At 39.3% G+C, this 24,858-nt stretch overlaps 1 protein-coding gene across 1 annotated transcript in view; it reads right to left on the bottom strand.

The window, feature by feature from the left end:
- Window positions 1-24,858, bottom strand: part of SPEF2 (sperm flagellar 2) — a 171,720-nt gene that overhangs the window by 92,332 nt on the left and 54,530 nt on the right. The window contains exons 10-15 of the mRNA XM_060007077.1: window positions 16,248-16,467; window positions 14,218-14,366; window positions 12,693-12,774; window positions 11,269-11,330; window positions 9,241-9,344; window positions 6,344-6,600 (exon numbers count right to left, since the gene is read on the bottom strand). Coding sequence (XP_059863060.1) covers window positions 6,344-6,600; window positions 9,241-9,344; window positions 11,269-11,330; window positions 12,693-12,774; window positions 14,218-14,366; window positions 16,248-16,467 — 874 coding nt within the window. The remainder of the gene's footprint in view (window positions 1-6,343; window positions 6,601-9,240; window positions 9,345-11,268; window positions 11,331-12,692; window positions 12,775-14,217; window positions 14,367-16,247; window positions 16,468-24,858) is intronic.

Raw genomic sequence — 24,858 nt, forward strand, 5'->3', positions numbered from 1 at the left:
GGGATCAGCATTCAAATTTCCCTTGGAAATTGGGGAAAAGGAGGTAAAATACAACATTAAAGAGGAGCTGTAGTTTTAAGGTAGAGCGTCTTGGGACTGACCTTGAAGAGATGAGAATGAAAAATAATGGTTTGTCATGAATAACAAATTAGGAAACAATTAGAAAATCAACACCATGCTGTAAAAGCTAAGAATGAAATAGCAGGGTGGCCATAAAGTCAAATATGCAACTTATTTGTGGATATTATATTACAGTACAATAAAGCGATTTATCTTTCTTTCTAAACTCTATGATTTTTCTAGAAGAGACATAAAGGAATATACGACAAGAGACCAAAACCAAAAACGATCTCAACTTCTCTGATTGAGTCCTATTCAGGATTAAGGTACAAAGTCCAGAATACTCATGAATTCAGAATAAATGGAAAATCATAAAGAGGAAAAAAAGCCTTGAACTACAGTAAAAGGAATTAGATTACTCAGTCAATGCAAGAGAACATTGAAGAGCGAATTAATAGTGTTCAAGAAAATGAAGGACCTTCACAGGATATAGCGATCGATTGTTCTCCCTTTACATTCATGATAGAAAAAGAGGAAATTAAGTATTATAAGTAATCTAGAGATGACTTAAGGTATATGGGAGGATATGCATAGGTTCAATGCAAATATCACACCGTTTTATATAAGGGACTTAAGCATCCTTGGATTTTGGTATCTGAGGGGGCTCTGGAATTAATCCCCTATGAATCCTGAGGGAAGACTGTATTACATTATTTTATATTCACAACAAAACTTGTGAAGTAGGATTGTGATCCTAAAATTGTCCCAAATGGCATAGTTCATAAATGACAGAGAAAGGATTTGATTCCAGTCAATCTAATTCCAAGCCCTGAACTTCTTTTTAATTTTTAAACGATTTCTTGAACTATACCTGCCAAAAAGAATGCATACATGATTATAGAGCTCAATGACTTCCCAAACTGAAAACAGCACCCAGATCAAGAAACAAACATTATCAGCCCTAGAAGCCCCCTCATATTTCTTTTCAGTCACTATAAGTGACTAAAGTTATCCATCCAGAGCCTGCACTCAAAGCCTCTCAGTACCTCTCCCCATATTATGAACACCACTGTTCCCTCTCAGGCTGACTAATGGCCCAAGGCACTGGCTAAAAACCCAGGCAGCCACGTACTCTTCCTTTCTGACAAAAGCTTATGCTCCCACACTGGCTGAACCTTCTCCTTAGGTCTCCTGGTCTCCTACCAGTTGGCTTTGAGTCTGGGCCACTCCTCTCTGCCCAGCCCTAGCAGGACTGATGTTCAGTCTTTGAGGCCGCTTGCCTTTGGCCTCATGAAGGCTGCTTCGCTGTGATGATATCCTTCAGGCTTCCCCACGGACCCCAAGCTTTGCAGGGCCATGCTGCAGGCAATGCTGGTGACTGGGCTCCCACACCCCAGCCCAGGCCTCAGGACCCCAGCCCACTGGTCTGGGAGGAGGAGAGAATAACACCTTTATTTTGAAAATCTGTCCTCCTTTGGCTTATATGACATTACTCTCCCTGGATTTCTTCCTTTCTCTCTAGCTGCTGCTTCTAAACACCTCTTCCTTTGCTCTCCCCACTAGCTGTCTTGGCTGTCATCCTGGGTATTTTTTAAAATACACTTTTCTTCCTAGATGATTTGTCTTACCTTCAAGCCCTTAACTTTAGTACACACTTCCCTCCTGACATCGAGACCCATTTATAGAACTGCCCTCTGAACATCTTAGCTTAAAAGTCCCATAGGTACCAGGTACTTCAAGTTCAACATGTCCCTAAAGAGACTCTTGTGTTTCTTTCCATATTGTCTAAGTGAATGGTATTATCATTCAAAAAATTGTTGCAGTCAACAACTTGAAGTCACCCTGTTCTCCCTGCAGTAAATTCACAACAAAATGAATGCCCCCATCCCCACTGATCAGTAAGTTCTACAGTTTCCCCCTAAATAGCACCTGAAGCTGACTCTTTTTACCTTGCCTCTCTAGCTGTCTTAATGCCTTTGTTGCTTTTCAGATGGTGATAGTTTTATAACTCATTTCATTGTTTCCAGTCTCACTCCCCTTCCAAGGCATCCTCCACACTGCAGCTAGAATGACCATTACGAAAAGCATATTGAATTGCATTAAATCAGCTTTAATAGAATTCGGTGACCTCACATGGCTTCAGGATAAAGTTCAAACACTTTAACTTGGGGCAAGACTTTTCAGCTGGCCCCTGCCTACCCTCCAGGCTCATTTCTGTCACTCTTCCACACCCTGCTGCCTCTCAGTCTTAAGGATAAACTTGCTGTTCTCTAGACGGACCCTGCTTGCCAATTCCCTTGCCCTTCCTCCCTGTCTTGGTCTGGTAAATCTCTTCCCATGCTGGGCTCACCTAGTATAGCATATAAGTGACTATATTATAATAATCAGCTTACTTTTGTTTCTTCTCCCACTACATTGTCAACGACTCGAGGACAGGGACTTGCCCTTCATTTCTGTACTGTCAGTTCCTGGCATGTTATAAATGTTAGATAAATATTTACTAGCGGCACCCTTTTAGCTCCCATCACTCTATAACAGTGTTATCTGATAAGACAGATCTTTCTGAGATGATGAAAATGTTCTGCATCAGTGCTGTCCAGTATGATAGCCACTAGTCACATATGTATATGAAATGTGGTCACTGTGACTGAGGAACTGCATTTTTAATTTATTAATTTTAAATCATTTAAATAACCACCTGTGGCTATTGGCTGCCGTGTTGGAAGTACAACTCAATGCTATAACTCCTTGGTTCCTTAGCTACAATTTCCACTAAATTCTTTGAAGGCAGGATCCATTTCTTCTTTATTACAGAATCACCAGTGCCAATCACAGTGTCTGGCATTTAGCAAGCACGCAATAAATAATAAGTGAATATGTGAATGAACAAGATATTTTTGAAGGATAGAATTTCATCTGTCCAAAAGAGTTCAGGTGGGGTCTTGCTTAAGATGAGGAGAGCAAATTGGCAAAGTGATCTTTCAATGGCCATTCCAATCTTATATTCTAAAAAAGAAAAACCTTAAGCTATGTAAGAGTCACACTTTATCTTAACTTAAAATACTTGAACATAAAAGCTGCAGATAGAGTTTCAAAGTTGTGGACATATTTAGCCTACTCATTCCTGACCAAAACATGTAAGAACTATAAACTCAATGATTTCATACTAGTTTCTGTGATTTAGAAGAACCTAATCTAGTAGTTGGCTCAGTTCACTTCAGACCTAGAATATATATGATTAGAAATACATATAAAAATAAAAAAATTAATAGTGCTTAACACTAAGTTCTGAGGGTAGATAAATAAGATTATTTATGTGTATATGTACAAAAAACTTGACAAAAAAAATTCTCCCTGTCGTAGTGAATAAAGGGCAATTCTGAGCCTAGTTATAAGTAAGTGGTCTAGAATTAAGAAATTAAACTAGTTAGATGCTAACATCAGCTTTGATACATTTTCCAGAACCATTTGTCATGTGATTTTGATAGGGAATTGAAAGAACTCACACTGGATTGAGTAGATTTCTTGAAAAATTTGTGCCAATTGGTTTCCTTCTATTTTTTGAAACACACAACAAATGCTTCCTAGGGATCCTCAAGAGGGTAGGCAAAACTTCTAAGGCCCTTGTAGGGTTATAATCCGCTCTCAGGGACCATCTCACCCACAGGTCTTTGTGTGTACTTAATAACTCATCATATCTTGAAAGCAAGTCAGACTGATTTGAGTTCAGGGCCTTATTCCGTCAGTAGATGGCCATGGATTGGCAGTATTCTTTGCCAACCGTCAGATGATCCTGAACAGGGATGAGAACTTGGCTGAACAAGCGGAATCATCACTACTGTCAGCATAGCTCCCTTGTATGGAGAGAAGTAAATTCTCCCTTTTGAGATCTGATGGACAGCATCCAGTTTAAACTACTGGGCTCAGCAGCTGAAGTCATATCTAATGGCTTTGTCATTTTATTTAAGTAAACAATGAAAGGAAGATCTCAAGATGTTACAAACTCAAAATAAGGAAGAGTGTGGCGCTGGATGAGTCAAGTGCTCACGCTTTAAATTTCCACCTATAAATAAAGGCACTGGAATAGATGATCCCCTAAGTCTCTCCTAGCTCCGAATGTCATTGTGTTAGTAGTAACAGCAGTAATGAAAGAATGATGTTACCACTTGTTAAAGGGCAGTTTTTTAAAAAGGTAAAATCAAGACACTCAAACAAATGTAAAATGACATCATCTAAATTTTCAAGTAATGAGGGAACCAGTAAGATGTGATGTTACAACTAGTACAAATGACAATCTGAATAACAGACCTATTTACAGGTAGTCAGGAATGCTGAAGTAGATGGTAATAGATGAAAGACTGGTTACTATGTATACAGCAATGTAATATTTGGAATCATCTTTGCAAAGTATAGAAATTAATTTTACCTTAATTAAATCAAATTCATCTGCATGTTCACGAACCAGAATCATTTGAAATACTATTAAGTCTCCTACAATTTATAGTTACAGAAGAGCTGAGTCAAAGCCAATGAAAGGCATAGACCCCTCTGAAACCAGACCCTCCTCAGGGTCCAAAAGACAGTACTCAACCTTCTAATGAAAGGGTATCCAATAATCTTTTGTTCATTTCAAAGTCTTCCACTATTTTTCCTAGTGGATACTATGTGCCTAGTATCATGTACCAGATTCTATCCTAAATGTTTAACATTTATCTCATTTAATGCCTGTAATATTGTGATATAATAAGAAATATATATTTGGACTTTGGCTCCTGACACAGAGCTCTGAAAACCCTTGTAATTTCCTGAGTGATAGAGGTAAAAGGAGCATTTATTTTTATTCATAATATACCCCTTTCAACTTTATCTGAGTTTATGTCAAAGAGGTGACTCTTGGATGGTAGGACCTGTTGCCTGAGAAACCAAGTGACTCGAGGGCTAGAACTTTCAGTCCTACCCCCTGATCTCTAAGGAGGGGAAGGGACTAGAGACTGACCACCAATGCTCAATGATTTAGTCAGTCATGCCTACATAATGGAACCCCCATAAAAACTCTAAAGAAGGGATTCAGAGAGCTTGTGGGTTGGTGAATGCATCCACGTGCCAGGAGTGTGGTACCCCCCGAAACTCCATGAGGATAGAAGCTCCTGAGCCTGGGACTCTTCCAGACCTTGCACTATGTACCTCTTCATCTGGCTGCTCATCTGTATCCTTTATGGCATTCTTTATAATAAAACAGTAATAGTAAGTAAAGTGTTGCCTTGAGTTCTGTGAGTCATTATAGAAAATTATCAGACCTGAGGAGGGGTCATGGAAACCCCCAATTTGTAGTCAGGTCAGACAGGAGTGTGGGTAACCTGGGGATCCACTACTTGAGACTGGCATCTGAAGTGGGGAGAAGTCTTGTGGGACTGAGCCCTTAACCTGTGAAAACCTGTGATAACCCTGGGGAGTTAGTGCCAGAATTAGCCTAAATTATAGGACCCCCAGTGGGTGTTTTTCAAGAACTGGAGAACAGGGTAGTATGGAAAACCCACACAGCTTTGTTGTCAGAAGTGTTGTGAGTAAAGAAGCAGTTTTCCCTTAATATCCAAAACAATACAATGAAGCATTCTATTATATAGGATGCGAAATGGAGGTTTAGAAGGATGAAGTACCTTTCCCAAGGTCAAATGCCTAATAACCTGGAAAGCCAGGGTTCAAGAATATGTGCTTTTACCCATAACCACTGAATTTGTGGAATAAAGTAATATTTTCATTTCAACAATGAGAAGTAGTTAAATAAACCATGAATCTTGGCAAGACTATTTGACCCCAGTGTGGAAGGACTGCAGCCAACGGATACTTGCTCCTCAGTTAACACGCAATCCAAGGGAAGGATGTTACCAGATGCTTGCCTGCAGCACCAGTGTGGTTCATGAGTTTCATCTGGGTGGCACACCAGGATGTACTAGGTAGCTACAGGAAGCTCCTCCACGTATGCAAGCCTCGAAAAGGAGGGCGCCTCTCTGCCAGGGGAGCTGCCAAGTTGATGGAAGGGTTGAATGAGATGCTTGTAGTTGGCATGGAATTCTCCACGAGCTCCAGGCTTGGGCTATAGTGCTGAACACTGACGGAGCCCCAGGAGGCAACTGTGCTGGACTAGGTAATTCTTTGGAAGCCTAAATGGATTCTTTATTATCCACTTATAATTGTAAATGGGAATATTCACCCTTTCAGGCAAAGAAAAAGAAAGAGCTCTGAATTATAGAAAAGAATATTTTGAAAAAGGTGTCCAGCTTACCCATGATGTCATTCATGCGATTCAGTGAGGAATTATCTGAAATATCTAATAACATGACAAAATCCAGTGCAGAAGGGGGAAGACGCACTTCTCTGGAAGCTGTAGGGTCAACAGCCAATGTGGACATTTGTGATTTATTTCCCTCCGGTTCTATGAGGTTTCTGTTGCAGCCTGTGAGTGCTTCCTCCAGAAGCTTCGCTTGGTTTAATGTCATTGGAAAGCCATCCAGGATCCAGCCTTTATATATAGGTATCTGACTAAATCAGGAAAGGACAAATCATTAACATTTTGATAGACACAAGTCCTTTAGGAATAATAACACAGTAAATCTTGCCTTTATCTTTCTTTCAGTTTCACAGTAACCTCCTTCTGCATGAATTTTATTTCTTTACAGCCAGAATTAGGTTTCCTAATGTACCACAATCGCTCCCTTGCTCAAAATCCTTCTGTGGGTCCCTGCTGCCCTCCAACTCTATTCTAGAAGCCATAACATGGTATTTAAAATGAACTGGCCACAACTTACTTCCCTATAACTTCTTCTCTCACAATTTTGAACCATTCACTTTGAACACACCGATCTCCTCCCTGTTATGTGAGTATAAATTGTACTTCCTAGCTGGATTCATAGGCTGTTCCTCTTGAAAATCTCAATTTCCTCATCTATACAGCGGGATAATATAACACACCTCACAAGATGCTGGTGAGGATGAACTGAAAGGACACATTTTGAGAACCCAGCACAGAGTGTAGCATATGGTGGATACTCACATCGCCAACCTAGAAATTTCTTCCTACCCCACCCAATCCAGTATGGAGTCATAACAGCCTGATCTGAACTCCTCTGGACCCTCATTCACTTCACCACACAATTTTTAACTCTTATATTTCTTGACAGAAAAATTCAAGTGAGTCTTCTTTATCTCAGTTAGATTATAAGTTGCTAAAGGGTACAGGTCATTTCTTTGGTTTTTGTACTCAGTGCAGCATCCTCTATAGAGAATAGGTGCTCCAGGAATTATTTTAGTTCTTTAAATTGGAAAAAAACTTCAACTTTGCTCTTCCAAAACCCTTCAATGATGTAAGATTAAGATTTTGATTTTTGGATAAAAAGTTATGATTTCATTTCTTTCTCTGCTAAAACTCATTTAAACAATTAGAATCCCTTTCTAAAGGCTTGGAAGTCTGCTTTGGTGCCTGTACATGATCCTTCTATCAGTGTGGCAAGGAAGAAGGGGGGGAAACCAAAGTTCAGAGAGGTTTTATTACTTGTTCAAAGTCATAAAATTGCACGTGACCCTAAATCCAGTGATCTTTCCACAGTATCAAGCTGCCTTCAAGTCACTGCTCCTATTACCCCTATTAGGCTACGAAGAGAAAGGAAAGCCTGCATTTTGCTTTGGTAATTTGTCCAGAGTGTGGTAAGCATTCTGCACAGAATGAGTTTGTTGATTCATTGGCCTCAGCTAGAGGAGAGAAATTTCTTGAGCACTTTACCAGGTCTGAGGGACCTCTTCTCCCACCTCCAGTCTCAGGAGCTACTTCAGAGGGAGGAGAAGGTCAGGGCCACACTTGTCATGCTGTAGTGTGAGGACACCAGACAACAGGGAGTGAGGAGGCCTGGGCTTTGGTTCTCGCTACGCCACTAACCAGATACGTGACTGGATTGCCTAACTGAGCTGCCACGTGCCTTCCTTTCCTCACTGAAAGAGGACGCATTTGGACTAAATGAAAGGATGTCAAACTGATGACAGTTCTCTAACGGTGCCTCAGGGGCAGAGGGGATGACGGTAGTGGTGGTGGTGGTGGGAGGGTAGTGGAGTTCTGGGGATAGGGTGTAGACACTCCAACTTCAGTGAAACCACAGCTAAGATCTGCTTTACAGCTGATGCTTTTCACATACAATTTTCTTTGAACAAGGACTCCCATGGCTTATTCCAGTACTGAAAAATGTGGCAACTATTAGAATGAGATCCCTTGCAGCTTTGAGAATAGCATCACTGTAGCCCAGTTTCTTCAGTGTTGCATTCAAAGAGTAATCAGTCCAAGATACATCACAACTGAGAGGCAACTTAAATCTTTAATGAGGTCTCTTAAGAAAACTCTAAAGGGGGAGTCCATTCCAGATGCCTGGCAAAACTTCTCCAAAACCTCCTGTTCTCACATCTCTCGGTCTTAACGTTTCTCAGGCAGCAGAGCTACCCCAAACCCCTCACTCACTCGAAGCTCTGCAACGCCCTGCAACAGGAGCCTTGTTGATTCCTTTTTCCAGCCTGTTCAGCCTCATTTCTTTATTACACGGATCAACCGAGCACCTATCGATTCTTTTAATTTCTCTCTTTTCTGTATTGTAAAGGAGGGCTGAGGAGAATCCTCTATCCTTAGAAAGGAGGAATTACAATATTATAGCCTACTTAAATTTTTTCTTTACCCTTATTGCACATCATCTCTGTGCTATGCATATATGTGAGTCCTTGCCTGTGCAACCTCTACTTTCTCATGGCCTTCCTACCCTGCACTGCCCAGCCTTTGTGTTGCAGGGGTCACTCCCTCCTCCAGAAACACAAAATGAGGAAACACACTGGCCCGTGACCACATAGTTAGGGTCTCTCTTCTCCAAATCCCTTGGCTTTCCCAAATATCTAATTTCTCCTTGAATTCCCCACACAGGAGAGAACTTAACCTGAATTCACATCTGGGTGAATGAAGTCAAGGTTGGTAAAGGGTGGGGCGGGGGAGTGAAATATAGACATGTAAATCACAAAATTTATCTTGCTGTGTTTTCTTAGGTAAATTCATTAGATGCTGAACATAAAAATATTTCTGTATTATTCTTTATACAACTCTATTTGATAAAGAACATATTAAATAGATATAAAAGAGAAAAGTGTGATACATACTTAATAGCATTTACCATGATGCCAACTAGCAATGTATCAGATATGCTCTTTCCTTTCTTCAGCAACTTTTCTGATTTTGCACCAAGTTGAGCGCGCACAGTGAGCTGTGAAAATAAACAATGGTAGGGGACAGCTAATTTAAAAGTCAGATTCCAAATATTTGGAGGGAAAAAAATTAAATGGTCGTGTTCTCTGGTGAAGACACTTGTGATCGTTTAGCACAATTTTGGAACCAGCCAAGCGTTTAAGGAAAATGTATATGCAGATTTCGGGGCTCCTCCTCTGACTCCCTCCTTTCCAAGATCTTCCTCCTTAATTACCAGCTGCTCTGGCATCCCCAAACTTCACTCTCTAATATCTTAAATCAAAGAGATGAGGGCTTTCTTCTCACGTTCTAACCACTCACGGCACGCAGATGCGGGATGTCCTCTGGGGTAACTTGCATACGCCTGGCTTTTGCCCACTGAAGTATTCTTCTGTCAATGGTCAAATCCCATATATTTTCTGCCTGGTTTTTGCTGTTTGCTTTTTTGCTGCCTGCTTCAGGCCCTCAGATAATTAGCTTTTGTATTTTGTCCAGCCTTTATATTGTTATCTGTAGGAAGGCTAGTCTAATTAAGCTACTTCATATCCACAGGAACATCCCTAGCGCCTATTCTGAAATAGAGTCAGCCACCAGAGTGAACATTTTATGAGTCAAATGATACTCTGTCTCTACTGAAAACCCTGCAAAGGCTCCTCCTTTACTGCCAATGTCCTCATCACTGCCTATAAGGCTCTGGCTGGCCTGATTCTTCTCCCTTTCCACTCATCTCTCTAACCTCATCCTTTCTCTTCCCCCACCTTGCTGGCCAACCACCTTTCTGCTTCAAGGCTGTCATCCAGCTGTTCTGGCAGCCTGAAATGGTTCCCCAGATCCAGTGGGTGATTCTTTCAATCTGCTTAAATATCACTCTCTCAAGGTGATCTCCTTACCCTCCTTTTTCTTTTTTGATGGCATCATCACCATCTAATGGTTCACATAATTCATTTATTTGTGTGTTTATGGTTTATTATCTCTTTCCATCTTTTAGAATGTAAACTCCATAAAGTCCAGGAACCCTGACTTTTTGGTTCACTGACATACCCACTCCCCCTTTACAACAACGCATGGAACAAAGTATGCCCTTTGAACTGAATTGAATATGGAATTTGGGGGATTTGTAACTCAATAAATGTAAATATAAAAATATACTTAGTCTTTCTGCTAATTTACATTTAAAATATACAGAGTAAAAATTATAAGTCCCCCTTTATCACTTTCTCTAAACCCATTTCTCTCCCCATAGGTCATCACATTTACAAGTTGCTGTATATTCTTCCAAAACTTTTTCTATCTTTAAGCAGTTTTGAAATCTAAACTATTATGAAACTGGTTTCCTTGATGAAATAAACAATAAAAGTAATCAAATATACTTTTATTTATTTACTTTCATTTTATTTAATAAAATCCCACTTGATTAATCTGACCATTCTATTTGATGATCAAAAATGTTTCCAATATACAGTAAAGCAATACTATATATAGAAATATTAGTTTGCATTAGAAGCAATAGCCTGTAGATTGTTGTAAACCTTTTTTCAGGGATTAATAAAAAATTCTGCAGAGTCAACAGTAAGTCTAAGGATAAATTCTGGAAAAAAAATCTTTAAAGGTGAAGAAATTGTGAAAGGAAATAAAAGTCATAAATTAAGAGGTAAATAAAAATACATAAATATAAATTTGGCATAAGTCTAAAATTTTTAAAAGCATGTGTTTACTTTCTTACCTGGCAAAACTGAAAGCAATTTCCACTGCTTTAGATTCAAAGAATATAAAAAAATATCAAGTAGATTCAGGTTTAGCTAATTTCACCATCAGATTTATTTTAAGCCAAAGAGGAGCACATTGCTGTTTCATTTCATTTGAAGATGAAAATGCTGTGAAAAGGCTATGAACCAAAACACATTTCAATACACTAGTAGCCAAAGTTAGGTTATAGTACTTACTTCAGAGAAACTATCACTTGCTATGACTTCTTTAGCTTTTGGTGTTTTTCTAGTATTGGTACCTAGCAATAGAAAAAGTGGTAAGAACATACTCCGGTATTTACAGCTAACAACCATGTCAACATTTGACCGTCTATGGCTTTGGACGTGTGGGTTATTGGATTCAGCTATGCCTGAGACACTCAGAGGAAAGAAGTAAAGGCATCAGCACAGCATGGCGTTTACCTTCATTCCACAACATTAAGTCCCGGCCACCGTGTGGTTTGGTGTTTGCTATTTCCTTCCAGTATGGCTCACTCAGAACAATATCATTAGAAATACTTGAACATAGTTTGGGTTCTCTTTGTGGAAAACAAGCCAAGATCTCAAGAGAAGTCATTACGATGTTAATTTGTTATGTTTGTACTTTCCTGGATTATCAAGTTATAGGTAACAAACACTTCTGAAAGTGGAAAACTCTAGAAGTCAGAGGGTTTTTTTAGTTAAATTCAGTGGAAAAAATAAGTTTTCAGAGTCTGTTTATAATTTACTGGACTTCTGTAATAGAATATGTCACAAAATATACTTATGATAGTTTAAAACATCAATTAAGATTATCTTGTAAGAAACAAATAACTGAAACAAGGGACAGGTTATGTTCTTTTAAAGGATGGGAAACCTGACTGCTCTGACGGAGTTGCCTGCTCATAATAAATGTGCACATTGTTCAAGGGTGACAGCAAGAGTGCTGATGACACAGAAGGGACCGATTTTATGCTAGAATATGAGGCCACGATTGAATATGGCAGAGCCTTACTAGCACAAATAGAAAAGATATTTAAGATTTAAAATTGTTTTCCTTCAATGGTTCTACCAAGGATCTGAAGGATTAAGGCCCAGATCCCCAGGGAGGTAACTTTTCATTGGGTTTGGGAAGCTTGGTTCTGTTTGCTTTGCTGAAGGCTGGGAATAAACTTAGCTTTATCTAAGGAACCACTGCTCAGGTGGATGGAAGAGACAGAGCCGCAGCCTTCCTCATCACAGTGAACAAAGCAGCAGCTTGCAGAGAGCACAGCAGTACTCCCCCCAGCTGCATGGGTGAGAAGAAACCATAAACTACTGTCTCCCTGCAAAGCCAGGAAGACTGATGATGATTTAGCCTGACTGTTTTCAAAACCACAGCAAAACTGAGCAACTACTTGAAGGGGTGTGAGAAGATTCCTTTGAAATTGTCATCTCTTATCCCCAGTTGTAGACTGTGGTTAGGCACGTCTGGGTTTATCTTGCTGTCTCTGTCGCGTGACCATGTAGACAGCCATGCATCCCTCCCCGTCTCCCCTTTCTTTCCCTGAAAGCTGGTTTGTGCTCACATCCTTGTGCTCTTACTGTTTGTCTATCTGTCTCTCATGAAAATGATGGATGATTTGTTTCGATATCTTACTTACTAAGTTTGCTTTTATCTTCTGTTTCTGGTAATGCTTCAGCTGAAAATACATTTTGCAGATCCTTTGGGGAGGAAACACATGCGAGCACACATGGAGAGATTTTAACATTGTCATATTTTAATAACATTCTTAATTTTATGTCTATAAGTAGGGTTTAAAAACATAGACTATTTTATCTAAAACATTAATGATATTAAGAAGAGCTCAGCGAGTTCTGGAAGCAAACAAAATTTGATAATTGTACTTATAGAAACACACAGTAACCCATGGTATAATCTGTCTTTCAACTTCTATGTAAAATAAAGCAACTTCCATTTTGAGAGTATAATGGGAGCTGAGAACGACGTAGAGTTTGTGGAAAACCACCTTAGAAAGAACAATCTTAGAGGTGTCAGTCATAGCCAAAAGGGAAATAAAGGAAAAACATGTACATTATCTATCACTGTATTGATTAGAATACAGAGTACCACAACAGAGAAGAGGCAGCCCACCGTGAAGAAAAATTCTCCCAGTTTTTTCCAGAATCACGTTTAAACGGTATTTATTTTGCAGCTCATGCAAATGACCTGGATTAGATTCTCTGCTAATTTATTCAATTTCAGAAACAGGATAAGGCAGGGAAAAGAGTACTGGATCTAGAATCTGGGATTCCAATCACAGCCTAGCCGTCAACAAGCCTCTGACCCCAAGCAAATCAACTCACGCTTAGGGTCTCTACTGTCTCCCTTTAAAATGAGCAGGTTGGACCACACCATGATTCTCGGGGGCTGGGGGGGGGCACATTCTCCTAATTCCTGCCCTAGTATCTTTATGTAATAATGTAGCAAGATGCAACACTGACGGAAACGGTAATGCAGGTAAACCGTAAGAGACCTTCCCCTACCAGCCACCCATCAAAACTGAGATCTACTAGTCTAGATCAGAGGCCTGCAAACTATGGTCCCTGGACCAAAATCGACTGGCTGTTTTTACACCCTCGCCCTCTGTCTGCTCCTCTCCAGCACCCTCCTTGGCTGCTGCCCAGGACTGGCATCAGGCTGCGTCTACGAGATGGGGACTTGCCATTGGCCACTGTCAGGCTCTCGGGAGTGGACTTCCATTCTGAGAGCTGGTGACGTGGTGAACTCATCCAAAACACTCACCCCTCTCCAAGCCCTCACAATTGGGCCCCTCCACCCCTTTACCAGCTTTACCAGCTGGTGGCTCCTTCCTCAGGAGAATGTCTCCAGCTGACGGTAACTGGGCACAAAGCCAGCCCACTACCCTGGATGGCCCACCTAGGCAAACTGATGTGTGTGTGTGTATGTGGGGAGTGGAGAGGGGAGTTGAAATTTTCTCTCGTTATGTAAGTACCTATGTAATATCCTCAATATTTCTTCTGGGCCCACAAAACTTAAAATATTTACCCTCTGGACCTTTACAGAAAAGTCTGACAACCTCTGGTCTAGAGGATCTATTTAGATGCCATCCAGTTGGAAATCTCTAATGTACGAGGTGAAGAAAAGAAAACTAAAATCTCACTTGCCTGGTTTTCTTTACTACTCTCTTGCCTAACTGGTAGAGCCTTTTCTTCGGCCGCTTTCTGAAGGGCTCCGCTGATCTTCTCATTGTTGTGAAATGCTTGGATCGCTTCTTGGACGAGAGTGTCAATAGAAAGTACCTGAATAGGAAAGCCTAAAATACAAAAGACAATTTTATTAATAACTTTTCATTTAGGAAATTGACATCATTGTTCTTCTGTGCTGGCTTCACCCTTAGAGTACAATGCTCAGGGTGCCCCGGCAATGTTTTTTGGATCAATCTGGTTTTTTTACTATGGCAGTAAAATTCACATAACATAAAATGAACCATTTTAACCATTCTAAAAGACGCAATTTGGTGATATTTAGGTCATTACAATGTTGTCCAATCATCACCACTACCTTTTTCCAGAAAATTTTCATTACCCCAAAGGAAACCCTGTATCCATTAAGCAGTCACTCCCTGTCTCCCTACCCTTGCCAACAACTAATTTGCTTTCTGTCTATGGATTGGTATATTCTAGATGTTTCTTATCCATGGAATCATACAATATGTGGTCTTTTGTGTTCGACTCTTTCACTTAGTATAATGTTTTCAAAGTCTATCCACAGCACATAGAGTACTTCACTCCTTTTATGGCTGAATAATATTCCATTGTATGGATATATCACATCTTGTTATCAGTTCAGCAGGTGATGAACATTTGGATGGTTTCCATCTTTTGTCTATATTAATAATGCTGCTATGAACATCACTGCATATGGTTTTTTTTGAACACCTCTTTTCAGTCCTTTTGGGTATATACCAGTGGTGGAATTGCTGGGGTCATATGGTAATTTTTTATTTAACTTAATGAGGAATCACCAACTACTTTCCATAGTGGCTACACCATTTTACATTCTCACCAGCAATGTATGAGAGTTCCAACTTCTCTATATCCTCACCAACACTCTTTTTCCAATTTAAAAAAATTATACCCGTCCTACAGGTTGTGGAGTGGCATCTCACTGAGCTTTTGTTAGGCTGCCTTTTAAAGAGGTCTATTTAACGTCTCAATAATGACTTACTGTTCTCTGCCTTGGACTGTTACAAGACAGACTGGCCTCAGTGAAAAATTTGAGTTTTCCAGTAAAAACAGTAAAAGGTAAGTATTAGTGAAGAAAAACTAATTAAATAGATGGAAAACTATGATTTCACTTCTAACTGAAAGAACTTCTAGATAAAAAGCCAAAAGTTTATTAAAGGGAAAGAACTCAATCAATGTGAAGAATTAAAGCATTTATAATTTTAAGTTGATTTCTTGTCTTTCTTTTTTTAAAATTAATTAATTTATTTATTTTTGGCTGTGTAGGGTCTTCGTTGCTGCGTGCGGGCTTTCTCTAGTTGCGGCGAGCAGGGGCTACGCTTCTTTGTGGTTCCCGGGCTTCTCATTGCAGTGGCTTCTCTTGTTGCAGAGCATGGGCTCTAGGCGTGTGGACTTCAGTAGTTGTGGCTCGCGGGCTCAGTGGTTGTGGCTCACAGGCTCCAGAGCGCAGGCTCAGTAGTTGTGGCACATGGGCTTGGTTGCTCCACAGCACGTGGGACCTTCCCGGACCAGGGCTCGAACCCGTGTCCCCTGCATTGGTAGGCGGATTCTTAACCACTGCACCACCAGGGAAGTCATGATTTCTTTTCTATTTGTGACAAGTTATTTCTTTCCTACTTCATCTATTGGTAAAGTAAAATCTATGATGAAAGTTTAAGTAAAGTTTAAGACATTATTTCTCTTTATACTGTGCATCATAATTATATAGCAAGCTCATATATCCGGGTTTCCCTGGGACAGTCCCAATTTATAACTCTCTACTCCTAAAAGTGTCTGACTTGGACAATAAATTATGTGATCACCTTATTACAAAATTCTTGATGACAGAATTTCCCAATATCTTTGCAGATTCTCATGTATGTTTTCTACAGACATAGCCATTTGCAGCTACAGTCATTGTAAATAAAATCCAAAAAAGGAAGAAAACACAAACAAGAAAGAAATTTTACTTTTCTCTAGAGACTTTAGAGCAGTAGTTTTTCCACTAAATGTTTTCCCCAACACACATCCTTTTATAACAAATGAAGGTAACTCAGGTACTGTTGATTCAACTTGAGAAGGAAGAGAGCTTTCAATTAGTCTGTGAATCACATGGCCCAATATGCAATTGTTGGAGGGTGGTATATTATCAACCATTTCTTCTGGTAAGGCCCATTCTCCAACCATGTTCTGCAAAAATAATAATGAAACAAACAAAACAAAAATATTCTTAAAAGTGGAATTTAAGTATGTAGGAAATATGAAAATTGAAAGTAAATACACATTATAGCAAACAAAAGTGAATCAATACTTTAAATAATTACATTACATAAATGAGTAATAACATGAATATTACTTTCATATTAGACAGTGAAAAATGAGCTTCCCATATTAAAGTAAAAAAAAAAAACAAGCCTCTAAAATACTTAACAGTTTATGAAAGTAGGCATATTGAGTTGAAACAAATTGTAATGCAAGCTGAGCATAAGACACTTAAATTGATATTATCAGTAGAGAGATAAAAGACAGTAAGAGTTATTCGGCTACCCTATGCAAGTACTAAGCATATAGGATGGATTAACAACAAGGTCCTACTGTATAGCACAGGGAAATATATTCAATATCCTGTAATAAACAATAATGGAAAAGGATAAGAAAAAGAATGTATATATATACATGTATAACTGAATCACTTTGTTGTACAGCAGAAATTTACACAACATTGTAGATCAACTATACTTCAACAAAATTTAAGAAAAAAAAAAGAAAAAAAGTAGCAGTGTTCCTAGAAGTAGCAGTTGAGTTCCTGGTGCAGAGGTAGCTGCTGCAACCTGAACCTCTAGTGCTCCGTGGTGGTGACAGTTTTCTCATCAGAACTTGCTGTGATGGTTCTAATCATTTTCCTTGGAAGTTTAACCTTGAGCCTGGTTCTTGAATCTACCTACTGATTCACTAAACTACCCAACATATTTTGAATGTGTTTTCTGCTTAGTCAGCATAAGTCAACTTTTTTGCTTGCAATTAGAAACTTTGACAAAAATCATTGGAATTGCCAAGAAATAAAGAGAGAGCCTATATATAAACAGCCTCGTATTTCTACTGAGGAGTGTAAGAAAAATGACTTGAATAAAGGGAAAGTCAAGAAGGTCCAATATTATAAGCCATTTAATTCTTCTCCAAATTAATCTGACTTAATGAAATGAAACAAAAGTGTAATTTTTGTTTTCCTTCAGGATGATATCCAAAATGGTTCTAAAGTTGAAGCAGAAAAAGAATTGTAACAGATAAAAACATTCACTTAAAAACTGAAAAAGAAAAGTAATATGGGAGTGTTGCCTAACCAGATATTAAAGCACTTATTAAGAACAAGGTAATGAAAAGAAAGATTTGCAGAAACAGGGTGTTCAGTGCACAAAAATATAAATTCTAGAAACAGATCTAAGTGTGTGTAAGAATTTAGTACCTAGTGAGATTTATATGTCATATTAGCAGACAAAAAATTAGATTATTTTACAACTGGTATTATCTGGTTTGGTGCCTGAATTTATGATATGAAAACACAAGAGATAAAGAAATACTTTTTGAAACAAGTAAATAAAGAAGTATTCATAATAGGTTTTTCTTTTAAATTGGTAGAATTCATTAGTATATACATATATTTGTCACTTCTATACAAACTACCCTTTATTTATAACATTTATTTTGCTTTAGTTTAATATCTTTGGTTTTTCTAACAACTCTATGCATAATAATTACATGCATTATTCAAAATTAGGTAAATACTGAATTGATTTGCATAATTATTGATTATTATGATTTATTACTTGTTTCTGCTTTCATTCATTGCAATCATTTATACTTCTAACTAGACAAGTGATAATTATTCTATGTAATGTGGCAATCAGAAAATAACCAAATAAAAAATGGAAACCAGAGAAACTGTGCTATTTTAAAATTATAAAGGCTATAAGTCCAAGGTCAAGTTTAAGTGGAAAGTTTTGAATGTTCTAATGATTTTTGTGCTATGCAGTCATTTAATTCATTCTGAAGGACTTAAATCAGATGACCTGGGTTCCCATAATAGTTCTCCTACTTAACTTGTTTTGCACCCTTGTCAATTCCCTCATCTTTGTGTGATAATAATATCTATCTCACAGGGTTGTTGTAAAGATTGAGTGAAAGGCTTGTGTAAGTAGCCTATGTGACCACTGACTTTAAATGCTTAACTAGAAGTTCTCAGGCTGCTGCTTTGTCTTACACATAGTAGTGCCCTGAAGGAGGGGTGACAGCAGTCACATTTCTGCCCAAAGAGAAGCCACGTCCAGCTTGTGCCACAATCAGAAAGGCGCGCTTCCTCACAAAGGGGTCAGAAGAAAACCCTATTCTATCCCTGATTAGTTGTAGAATGTGGACAAACACAATGGGATAGAATGTTGACTGTGAAGAGCACTGAATGCTGAAGTGGGGGAAAGGACTGAAGCCTGACCAGTGGAGATGGACAAATAGAGGATTTGGTAGAACACGTTTTACAGCATCACCTTAAAGATACAGTTGTGAAATTCCTAATAAGACTAAAGATAAAGGATAAGTAAAGGGAAACATGTCAGGTTGGAACAAGAACATGATGAGGGAAAAGGAGGTCAGGGAACCAGAAATTTTTACCAGATCATTAGTTTATATGTTTGTTATATATAATTACATTAATTATATGATAAAATTAAATAAAATTATAAAATAAAGTATATAATTCTTATTCCTTCAGGTATTATTATAAATTGACATCTGGCTATTAGTTTCAAGACTTCGATGCCCAGAGTGGGCAACACCAGGTAAGTATCACCTGGTACAAACTATTAGTTTACTAAGACACATTTTCTGTGTAGATGTGCTCCATGATACTTGCCCTTGATTACTATAACTGTCATGCATATATAACAAATAATTATTATCTCTTTATTTTAATATTAATATTTTTATTGTACCTGCATAAATATCATCTGTATGCATTTTTGAGAAGGTATAAGGTCCACCATCACCTACAGTCCACCTGTCTTTGTGAATTCTTGTCTACCTACACACAGAGGTCATGAAATACAACAGAGAGTAAACAGCCTCTGCCTTTGGTCACAACCTGTTCACCAGTACTGTTTTTTATTAATTTACCTACACTGAATTTTCTGGAGACTGAATCCTGAACCCTTGAGACCACGGTATCCACCTATTCTTCCCATCTTCACAGACTACATGGGCCTAACACTGTTTTCCAAGCTGGATCCAATACACTCACATGCTTCCTTGTATTCTGTTGTAGGTACCGCATGGTTACCCAGACTTCCCACGCTGGTTACTTCCACCCTGTCAAATCCTTTTTGTTTCCTGTGGCCTAATGTGTCAGTACCCTTGGCCCTCTTGTTAGTAATCATAGCTAAAAGCATCATGAGTATTTACAGACAGCATCAGCTCGGAATCAATGTGCTTGAATGTGGGCTGAAGTGCGCACTTCAAGGGCAAGCCTAAGATTGTCCACGTGTTCAGTCCACTAGATTCCTCCTTGCCTGTAACATTGCCCAAGTGGTTGGATAATGATGCTGGTGGAGCTGCGTGGTTTTTGCAACAGATTCTGATTATTTCCCTGCACATGATTATCCCTGGACCAAAGCAAATGCATCTCATTCTCATTTCTTGCCACTTCTAAAGATTCAAACAGGAAATACAGCTTTCTGATCTACCCTTTAAAGAGGGGGAGATGTGGTTCACTTTGACCAACTTACATAAACAGAATCTGGGCCTTGGGAGATATTCACTAGTCCATAAAGTCTGAGTGTCACTAGCACAACATTCAATAAAAAACATTGGGCTATGCCAGTGATATTTGGCAGTGATATTCAAATGTGGCTTTTGAAGAGTGGTGGTACTAATTTGAAAGTACACACACGATCCAGTGTTTGTCCTCATAGATTGCTAGAATTTATCAACACCTGCATGGCCTGAAGTACCCCAGATATTCCCAGTTTGGTAGGCTCTAAGTGTTTCACTATTCAATTACTGATGCATTTGGAAAAACAGGACAAATGCCTTTTCTCCTAAGACAGAGAAAGAACCTCCTAGGGGATAAAACACACTGTTTTTGACACCTGCTAGTTTCCTTGAGCTTTCCTGAAATGCAATCTTCTTACTTACAGATGAAAAAACCCAACAACAGACAGATTATATTGACGCAATGGCCAAAGGACTTAGGGTGAAAGCTTCTGATAAACCGACTTCAAGAAACAACACAGGTAGCAACTCCACAGATCAAGGCTATGCCCCTTTTAGAGTACAGCTTACCAAGACATTGGAGCTACCTTAATTCTGCTTTTCCCATGGCTGGCTTTCTCTTGGCACACCACTCTGCAGGCAGTGAGGAAGAGATGACCCTTCGTGATACCTGAAATACAACTAAGGCTTGTAGTAGCAGCCTCAGGGGTTGTTGTAGCTATCGTCAATCCTCGAGTCCCAGGGGACATTATACTTATATTCATCATGACGGACTTCTCTCTAGCCATTCAAGGCTTCTGGGTCAACCACTTCACCCGATGTCTCCATTATTTATTGGTCTGAACCGCTGTGAGGGTACCTCAACCTGCCCAGCTTCTCTTGTTGCACAATTTCCACTTGTACTGCATCTTCTAAGACATTTTTTTTTAACCAGGTCCTTCCATAAAAAATACGTTTTTGCATTGTTACCTAGTATTTGTATACAGGTATATATAGAACAGAAAAGAAAAAGTTTTATGAAATGCTCATCCTTACTACCTGGTAATGTGCTTTATTTTCTATTATATTGCGTTGCATTGTATTTCTCTTATTTTGTTGTGTTTTCATTTTTTAAAATAAATAATGGTAGTGATCCATAAGTTAATTTCATAATCTAGTCTCAATCCATTGTTTGAAAAATAAAAAATAAAGGATCTTTTATTCGACAAGACATCAGGAATCCTCAGTTCTGATTTCATGTCTTTAAGTATCACCTTGGATTCATCTCTTAGATATTTGCAAATAGGAAGAGTAAATGTTTAACTTTATACTAACGATGACTCAAACCAGAGAGGTACAGAGTAGATATTTACTTATCAAATACATTTTTAACATAATAATACAATTCTCAGTGAAATTTCTCATAATTGGTAATAATTAAAGATCCAGGTCATATTTTTAGATCTTATTTTGTGTGATTTAGATCTTAGTTTAGCTTGCTTATTTTATAGTATCTTAGAAAATAGTTCTTTGTACAATTCCTGTTTTTAAAAGTTTTTCATAATGTAAGTCTCTAAAAACTATTACCAATTATTTTTATTACTCAAAATGAAATAAAATTTTCAGGCCTGTTGGAAAACAGACCAACTAATAGCTAAATTGTATCCAAAGGAAAAGTTTTTGTGAGTGGGAGATGAGGGGATTTGTTAACTCAAGACCAAATGCCTTGGGCAGGAAATGTCTTAACCAGGTACATTTGCCCAATTGTCCACTTATAATATTTAAATTCACTGGAAAGTCTACATATTTCTCTTTAAAGTTTTTTGGACATTCTCAAGGTGATATCTTTAGCAGTTACTGAAAAATTCTGACGAGGCAGGTGACTCTTAGTTAGGACATCAAAAATACTTCCTGAGCTTAGCTTTCTCTACATGCTTGAAATTAAATGAAATCATGGAGAAAATACAAAGACAGGGAGAGAGTACAAGTATAAGCTCACAGTTCATAGGATTAGGTCAGTTTTGAGTTAATACCTTTAAACCAACTGACATCTACTCATATCTCACAATTCAGTTGAAACTCATCCCTTCTAATGGGCCCCCTCATAACCTCCGTGTTTATCCATACTTAATATCATACTCTGAAATGGTTTTTCTCTCATCCCCACTAAATTGTGAGCACCAAGAGGGAAGGATCTCTATCTTAATCAACTTTATATCCCTAGTTGCCAGAACAGTGCTGGAACATAATAGGTGTTCAGTATTTATTGACTGACTGAATGAATGAATCAATGAGCCGTATAGGCTCAATATATGTGAACAGAATAAATGAGTAAACACATGGATATTGCATTTTATTAATTTTGATTAAATACAAAGATGACTTAGTTCTCCAAATAAGATAGGCACAACCCAACCTAAAATCTAGGAACAAGATCAGAAAGTGTCATCCTCACAGATGGAAGTAGGCAAGAATCCACACACTATGTATGAAATTAGCTAACCCTGGAAGCATTTTCTAGAAGTAACAGCTTGTAGTATGATTTTGAAAGAGCTTCTCTATTAAATCAAGCCATCCTTTTTTATGGCAGCAGAAAACATATCAGTTAAAATGTACTAGATTATAAATAATTTATTAATTGGGACTTGTAAGAAGTTCTGCCAGAGATTTTAACAGGGTCCAGAGGGGGTAAGGAGCAGGCTGGGTGAATGGATAGGTAAGGTCTGCTCTATGGCAAGCTGTTATGACCTGGTTACTTTCATATCCCTAACTGGATATTTGTCCTGGGTCTCCTAAACTACGTTGACCCAAAGGTGTACCACATGCCTGGCAGATAATAAAAATAAGCTGCAAAAATTCCAGCTCTTTTTGTGGCAATTGCCCAGGGCCTCCTTACTTAACTTCCCAGCCTTTCATCTGAGTCCTGGCCTGTTCCAGCACTGCCTAGTTTCCAACCTGCTGGCTTCGTTTCCACTTTCTAGTCTGTTTCTTACCCAGGCTCAGCTTTGATCATTGACTTGCTCAAAGGACTTGGCTTGATCCCACCTCTGCCTCTTCCCATTTCTGGCTACTTCAGGTAAATTATCTTGACCACCTTTGTTCCAGCTCTAACAACCCAACCCCTGGCACTAGCTCTCATGGTTGACATTTTGTTGGGGTCTGTCCTGTCTCCTACCAGAAGGAATCAGATATAGAAGCACATCTCTTATTATGGCAACATGGAAAGTCTAGTGGCTCTATTCCAGTTACTGTGCTTGGGGAATCTGGCACTCAGGAAAAAACCAAACTTCCCAGGGAAGTACTGAGGTAAAACTTTGTAGCTTTTGGAGCGTCTGTTCTTTGCCTTCTCTTCCCAGACTCTCTGTCCTCCAACCACCTAAAAACCCTGAGAGAATCTGGAGGAACTGCTTAAATTTGTAATTCAGCTGTTAAAATTCCTCACCATTATCCATGGTTCTCAGGAGAAGAAGAAAGGATGGTTGGATATCTTGCCTGATGGGGAGTTCAGCTCACGTAACCTGGCAGCCCTACAGGGCTTCTTGACCACTGTGTGGGACCTGTTTGATAGGCAGGTTCCTATCAAAGATTGGCAAGATTGATGGAAAGATGGATGCTGCCCTCTACTGCCTCTGACAAAGAGGAAAGGAGGATGGGGAGTTAGCTGATATGTAACTCAATCCTGACCTCTTATAAAAGAATTGTCATTGAACGGGCTCTCTATCGGGACCCATTTCCAAGAAGCCCTCAGAAAAACTTGAAAAGATGAGCTGGCCCTGCTGAGTGAGTTTGGCAGCCTTTCCAAGTCGCCTGACCTCCAGTCAGGTCAGAGTATGGTCAGCTGCCTGGCCACACCTTCCTGCCAGACAGTTTGGCCTTCAGCTTCCAGAGAAGGCGGGGGCATGGTGATGTTCAGTTCTCACTGACATTGGCACGGTAGGTGCATCTGCAGAGAGGAGACATGCCTCTGCACTAGAGTGCTGAGTGTGGACCACATCTTATCTATGGCCAGGAAGTGCAAGCGTCGCCCATGGTAACGAGGGAAAGGCAGATGTTATCACTACTTCACCTGCTGTGCTCAGCTGAAGACTGTTCGGGCTAGAAGCAGCATTGTGAGTAGCCAGTGCCTTTCTATAGGTTGATCCCATGGTTAATTCTCATCAGGAAAGCTGAAGAACGGTCCTAGTCCAATAATGGCTTTCATTCAGCAGCTTGCTCACTTCTGTCCCAGCAGTAGCCTTCCCCAGTCTGCCCTGATTGAATACTATGGGAACAGACATATTTAATTCTAGTCTGTCACAAAAGAAGACCCAGGACAACAGACTCCATCTACCTTGTGGTTATTTTTGGAGGGAAATTCAAATTGGCCATGGTCAGTTAGTTAGAATGTGACAAAGATCACTGTCAAAGCCTACAGGCCCACACTTGAGGGAGCCTGGCACCTCCCTATGCAATCCAGTAACTCTAGCTTCTAACAAGTCCAGAAGTTCAGAAAGCTCAGCTGTTGTGAGCAATGGCAGGCTTCTTTTTCCAAACCTCCGAGCTACTGATTACTTGTAAGCCAGCCAGCTAGAATCACTGGGCTGATACTTCGTCTTACAGGTTTGATTACCAGGGGTAACTGAGACTAAGCCACTCTGACAGATCCTCTGTCCTGAAAACTTACATTTCAGTGCTGCTGAAATTCAAGGACAAATCAGATGCAAACAGTGGGAAGGGGCTTCTGCTTAGCACTCTGATTCGACACACGCAAAGCGACCCACTGAGATCATGTGGAAGAGTAGCTTACTTGCCCCCAAATGACGGGCTCCTACTCCTGGTTCCATTCTCTGTCCTGGAATGCCACAT

Source organism: Delphinus delphis, chromosome 3 (genome assembly GCF_949987515.2).
Source record: "Delphinus delphis chromosome 3, mDelDel1.2, whole genome shotgun sequence".
Lineage (NCBI taxonomy): Eukaryota > Metazoa > Chordata > Mammalia > Artiodactyla > Delphinidae > Delphinus > Delphinus delphis.